Genomic DNA, 7,500 nt, shown 5'->3' on the forward strand with positions numbered 1-7,500 from the left:
CACAAAAAAACTAAACATCCTCACCCATTAGAAATGAGCTGGAAGTGAGTGACAAGCAGGAAAATAGCTCCAGTGCACAAATTTATGCCGACTATTGGTTTCGTTGCACACAAAAATGCACTTTAACAATATTTGCATATCATGTTGCATTCCTCTGTCAGTGTAAGAAAACCTCACCGACAAAATGCAACAACTTTCCATAAAAGCCACAAAAGAGGAAGAGAAACATTTTGCCAAATAAAAAAAGGGTTGTGTCTATTCTATTACAATCCAAGAGCAATCAGGTCAACAAGTGGGCTCAGCTGTTGCTCATCCAGAGAGCTTTGAAGACAAACAATTTCTATGAAGAAAAACATTGCTTCTTTTTAATAAAGAAATGCCGCGGCCCCGAGAGGGACAAGCGGTAGAAAATGGATGAATGTTTGCTAGTTCTGATAACACTGCTGTTATATGAAGGGCCGTCAGGGAAGTTACCCAGAATTACCTGCTCTCACCATAAACAACTGAAAAATAATGATCACACACACAGTACTGAAACGCTCTCATACACACTACTGAAATGTTCTCATATAAACAAGTGTAACGGTCTTATACACACCACTGAAATGTTCTCATATAAACAAGTGTAACGGTGTTATACACACTACTGAAACGGTCTTATACACACTACTTAAAGACTCTCATACAAACAAGTGAAATGGTCTTATACACACTACTGAAATACTCTCATATAAACAAGTGAAACAGTCTTATACACACTACTGAAATACTCTCATATAAACAAGTGAAAGGGTCTTATACACACTACTGAAATAGTCTCATATAAACAAGTGAAAGGGTCTTATACACACTACTGAAATACTCTCATATAAACAAGTGAAACAGTCTTATACACACTACTGCAATACTCTCATATAAACAAGTGAAACAGTCTTATACACACTACTGAAATAGTCTCACATAAACAAGTGAAAGGGTCTTATATACACTACTGAAATAGTCTCATATAAACAAGTGAAAGGGTCTTATACACACTACTGAAATACTCTCATATAAACAAGTGAAATGGTCTTATACACACTACTGAAATACTCTCATATAAACAAGTGAAATGGTCTTATACACACTACTGAAATACTCTCATATAAACAAGTGAAATGGTCTTATACACACTACTGAAATACTCTCATATAAACAAGTGAAATGGTCTTATACACACTACTGAAATACTCTCATATAAACAAGTGAAATGGTCTTATACACACTACTGAAATGTTGTCGTATAAACAAGTGAAACAGTCTTTTACACACTACTGAAATGTTGTCGTATAAACAAGTGTAACGGTCTTATGCACACTACTGAAACGGTCTTATACACACACAAGTGAAATATTCTCATATCAACAAGTGAAACGGTCTTATACACACTACTGAAACACTCTCATATAAAGAAAAGAAACGGTCTTATACACACTACTGAAATACTCTCATATAAAGAAGTGAAACGGTCTTATACACACAAGTGAAATACTCTCATATCAACAAGTGAAACAGTCTTATACCCACTACTGAAATGCTCTTATACACACTACTGAAAATGGTTGTATACACACTACTGAAATGCTCTCATACACACTAATGAAAAGCTCTTATACACACTACTGAAACGCTCTCATACAAACTACTGAAATGTTCTCATATAAACAAGTGTAACGGTCTCATACACACAAGTGAAATACTCTCATATAAACAAGTGAAACGGTCTTATACACACTACTGAAATACTCTCATATAAACAAGTGAAACGGTCTTATACACACTACTGAAATCCTCTTATACACACTACTGAAATGGTTGTATACACACTACTGAAATGCTCTCATACACACTACTGAAACACTCTTATATACACTACTGAAATGGTTGTATACACACTACTGAAATGCTCTCGTATACACAAGTGAAAAAGTTTTACACACTAATAAAACGCGGTCACACATACTCCTGAAAAGGTCTCGTACACACTACTGAAGTGCTCTCATACACACTACTGAGGCGATCTAATACACACTACTGAAACACTTTCATACACACACTGCTGAAATGGTCTCATATACACTACTGAAACGCTCTCATACACACTATTGAAACCGCCATGTACACACTACTGAAACGCCCTAATATACACTACTTGGACGGTCTTATACACGCTACTGAAACGGTCTTATACACACTACTGAAATACTCTCATACAAACTAGTGAAACGGTTTTATACACACTACTGAAATACTCTCATATAAACAAGTGAAATGGTTTTATACACACTACTGAAATATTCCATACAACCAAGTGAAACAGGCTTTTACACACTACTGAAATGCTCTCATAAACAAGTAAAACGGTCTTATACACACTACTGAAATGCTCTCATATAAACAAGTGTAACGGTCTCATGCACACTACTGAAACGGTCTTATACACACACAAGTGAAATACTCTCATATCAACAAGTGAAACAGTCTTATACCCACTACTGAAATGGTTGTATACACACTACTGAAATGCTCTCATACACACTACTGAAATGCTCTCATACACACTACTGAAATACTCTCATATAAACAAGTAAAACGGTCTTATACACACTACTGAAATGTTCTCATATAAACAAGTGTAACGGTCTTATGCACACTACTGAAACGGTCTTATACACACTACTGAAATACTCTCATATCAACAAGTGAAACGGTCTTATACACACTACTGAAATACTCTCATATAAACAAGTGAAACGGTCTTATACACACACAAGTGAAATACTCTCATTTCAACAAGTGAAACAGTCTTATACACACTACTGAAATGCTCTTATACACACACTACTGAAATGGTTGTATACACACTACTGAAATGCTCTCATACACACTACTGAAACGCTCTTATACACACTACTGAAATGGTTGTATACACACTACTGAAATGCTCTCGTATACACAAGTGAAACAGTTTTACACACTAATAAAACGCGGTCACACACACTCCTGAAAAGGCCTTGTACACACTACTGAAGTGCTCTCATACACACTACTGAGGCGATCTAATACACACTACTGAAACACTTTCATACACACACTGCTGAAATGGTCTCATATACACTACTGAAACGCTCTCATACACACTATTGAAACCGCCATGTACACACTACTGAAACGCCCTAATATACACTACTTGGACGGTCTTATACACACTACTGAAACGGTCTTATACACACTACTGAAATACTCTCATACAAACTAGTGAAACGGTTTTATACACACTACTGAAATACTCTCATATAAACAAGTGAAATGGTTTTATACACACTACTGAAATATCCCATATAACCAAGTGAAACAGGCTTTTACACACTACTGAAATGCTCTCATATAAACAAGTAAAACGGTCCTATACACACTACTGAAATGTTCTCATATAAACAAGTGTAACGGTCTTATGCACACTACTGAAACGGTCTTATACGCACAAGTGAAATACTCTCATATCAACAAGTGAAACAGTCTTATACCCACTACTGAAATGGTTGTATACACACTACTGACATGCTCTCATACACACTACTGAAATACTCTCATATAAACAAGTAAAACGGTCTTATACACACTACTGAAATGTTCTCATATAAACAAGTGTAACGGTCTTATGCACACTACTGAAACGGTCTTATACACACTACTGAAATACTCTCATATCAACAAGTGAAACGGTCTTATACACACTACTGAAATACTCTCATATAAACAAGTGAAACGGTCTTATACACACACAAGTGAAATACTCTCATATCAACAAGTGAAACAGTCTTATACACACTACTGAAATCCTCTTATACACACTACTGAAATGGTTGTATACACACTACTGAAATGCTCTCATACACACTACTGAAACGCTCTTATACACACTACTGAAATGGTTGTATACACACTACTGAAATGCTCTCGTATACACAAGTGAAACAGTTTTACACACTAATAAAACGCGGTCACACACCCTCCTGAAAAGGCCTTGTACACACTACTGAAGTGCTCTCATACACACTACTGAGACGATCTAATACACACTACTGAAACACTTTCATACACACACTGCTGAAATGGTCTTATATACACTACTGAAACGCTCTCATACACACTATTGAAACCGCCATGTACACACTACTGAAACGCCCTAATATACACTACTTGGACGGTCTTATACACACTACTGAAACGGTCTTATACACACTACTGAAATACTCTTATACAAACTAGTGAAACGGTTTTATACACACTACTGAAATACTCTCATATAAACAAGTGAAATGGTTTTATACACACTACTGAAATATCCTATACAACCAAGTGAAACAGGCTTTTACACACTACTGAAATGCTCTCATATAAACAAGTAAAACGGTCTTATACACACTACTGAAATGTTCTCATATAAAGAAGTGTAACGGTCTTATGCACACTACTGAAACGGTCTTATACACACAAGTGAAATACTCTCATATCAACAAGTGAAACAGTCTTATACCCACTACTGAAATGGTTGTATACACACTACTGAAATGCTCTCATACACACTACTGAAATACTCTCATATAAACAAGTAAAACGGTCTTATACACACTACTGAAATGTTCTCATATAAACAAGTGTAACGGTCTTATACACACTACTGAAACGGTCTTATACACACTACTGAAATACTCTCATATCAACAAGTGAAACGGTCTTATACACACTACTGAAATACTCTCATATAAACAAGTGAAACGGTCTTATACACACACAAGTGAAATACTCTCATATCAACAAGTGAAACAGTCTTATACACACTACTGAAATCCTCTTATACACACTACTGAAATGGTTGTATACACACTACTGAAATGCTCTCAAACACACTACTGAAACGCTCTTATACACACTACTGAAATGGTTGTATACACACTACTGAAATGCTCTCGTATACACAAGTGAAACAGTTTTACACACTAATAAAACGTGGTCACACACACTCCTGAAAAGGCCTTGTACACACTACTGAAGTGCTCTCATACACACTACTGAGACGATCTAATACACACTACTGAAACACTTTCATACACACACTGCTGAAATGGTCTCATATACACTACTGAAACACTCTCATACACACTATTGAAACCGCCATGTACACACTACTGAAACGCCCTAATATGCACTACTGAAACGGTCTTATACACACAAATGAAATACTCTCATATAAACAAGTGAAACGGTTTTATACCCACTACTGAAATACCTCATATAAACAAGTGAAATGGTCTTATACACACTATTGAAATATTCCATACAACCAAGTGAAACAGGCTTTAACACACAACTGAAACGGTCTTTATACACTACTGAAATACTCTCATATAAACAAGTGAAATGGTCTTATACACACTATTGAAATATTCCATACAACCAAGTGAAACAGGCTTTAACACACCACTGAAACCAAGCATGGTGGTGGTAGTATTATGCTCTGGGCCTGTTTTGCTGCCAATGGAACTGGTGCCTTTACAGAGAGTAAATGGGACAATGAAAAAGGAGGATTACCAAATATTAACATTGCTGTATGTATACTTTTGACCCAGCAGATTTTCAGTAGACCCATAATAAATTCATAAAAGAACCAAACTTCATGAATGTTTTGAGTTTCCAATCATTTCTACAACTCTTGTTTTTTTGTGATAGAGTGATTGGAGCACATACTTGTTGGTCACAAAAGACAGCCATGATGGACTACGTGTCATAATCTGCCGTCAGCTTTGTGGACTCACCATCGCCGGGAATGATGCGTAGCGTGACGGTGTTCCCGGCCTCCTTGATGAGGTTGACGATGTCCGAGTGCGACTTGTTGGTGATGGAGCAGCCGTTCACCGCCAGGATGCGGTCTCCCACCTTCAGCCTCCCGCAGCGGTCCGCCGGGCTCCCCTCGATGATGCGCCCTATTTTGTGGGGCATGGCCACACATGCATTGCCAGCTGTGGTCACCAGTGTCGTATCAGAGCGTACGTTTTTTTTTTTTTATATGTGTGTTTGTGAGGTTGGAGAGAGACAGGAAGTGCGAAGGAGGAAAAATGGGGGGAAGGGAGCAGAGACAGAAGACCAGAAGGTTAGCAAGACGGTCACCAGCAGCCGAGCCAAAGACGAAAAGGAGCTGATTGGAAAAAGCGGAATGCAGTTAATTGGCAAAGAAGGAAGTAGCTTTCTAACCGAGCTTCCTAGTTTTACTGCGCCGCAGTTTTAAAATGGAAATGTAAGCATGAAAAAGAGGATACTTGCTTGGAGATGAAAAACAAACATCAGAGATGATATCTTCCTATCTGCCTTCAGGGCAACCCTCTCTCTCTCTCGCTGAGGTCTGACAGCTGTCACTGCACTCTCTTCTCCCTCCATCTTGTTTTATGTCAACATCTCATCAAAACATCTTCTCGCTTCCGAACAATTCGTCTTCCGAGGGATCAATTTCCACTAGAGATGTCCGATAATGGCTTTATTGCCGATATTCCGATATTGTCCAACTCACAATTTTTTTTTCCATAAAGAAATACAATCATGTGTGCTTACGGACTGTATCCCTGCAGACTGTATTGATATATAATGTATATATTGTGTTTTTTATGTTGATTTATAAAAAAAATAAAAATAAATAAATTATTATTATTTTTTTTATTTCTTGTGCGGCCCGGTACCAATCGATCCACGGGCCGGTACCGGGCCGCAGCCCGGTGGTTGGGGACCAATGCGTTAAACAACCTAACTTCATTGACAACCTAGTCTGGTGAAGATAAGATCCTTTTTAAAAAAAATAAAAATAAAATAAGATAAATAAATAAAAAACATTTTCTTGACTAAAAAAGAGAGTAAAAAAATATAAAAACAATTACATGAAAAATAGTAATAATAAAAATGTTAGTGGACCAGCAGCACACACAATCATGTGTGCTTACGGACTGTATCCCTTGCAGACTGTATTGATCCATATTGATATATAATGTAGGAACCAGAATATTAATAACAGAAAGAAACAACCCTTTTGTGTGAATGAGTGTGAATGGGGGAGGGTTTTTTTTTGGGGTTGGTGCACTAATTGTAAGTGTATCTTGTTTTTTTATGTTGATTTAATAAAAAAAAATAATATATATATATATATATATTTTTTAAAAATTTTTGTGCAGCCCGGTACCAATCGATCCACGGGCCGGTACCGGGCCACGGCACGGTGGTTGGGGACCACTGCTTTAAACAACCTAACTTCATTGACAACCTAGTCTGGTGAAGATAAGGTCCTTTAAAAAAAAAAAGATAAATAAACATTTTCTTGACTAAAAAAGAAAGTAAAAAAATATAAAAACAATTACATAAAAAATAGTAATGAATGAAAATGTTAGTGGACCAGCAGCACACACAATCGTGTGT

The 7,500-nt window shown here is 36.9% G+C and overlaps 1 protein-coding gene across 6 annotated transcripts in view; it reads right to left on the bottom strand.

Annotated features, from left to right (window-relative positions):
• magi1b (membrane associated guanylate kinase, WW and PDZ domain containing 1b) overlaps window positions 1–7,500 on the bottom strand; it is a 430,901-nt gene that overhangs the window by 40,972 nt on the left and 382,429 nt on the right. For 5 of the 6 annotated variants that reach the window (XM_062044599.1, XM_062044611.1, XM_062044591.1 and 2 more), the window contains one exon: window positions 5,859–6,062. In XM_062044599.1, the coding sequence (XP_061900583.1) occupies window positions 5,859–6,062 (204 nt within the window). The remainder of the gene's footprint in view (window positions 1–5,858; window positions 6,063–7,500) is intronic. The other variant, XM_062044622.1, reaches the window with a different exon arrangement.

The sequence above is a fragment of the Entelurus aequoreus genome, linkage group LG01 (assembly GCF_033978785.1).
Source record: "Entelurus aequoreus isolate RoL-2023_Sb linkage group LG01, RoL_Eaeq_v1.1, whole genome shotgun sequence".
NCBI classification, from domain to species: domain Eukaryota; kingdom Metazoa; phylum Chordata; class Actinopteri; order Syngnathiformes; family Syngnathidae; genus Entelurus; species Entelurus aequoreus.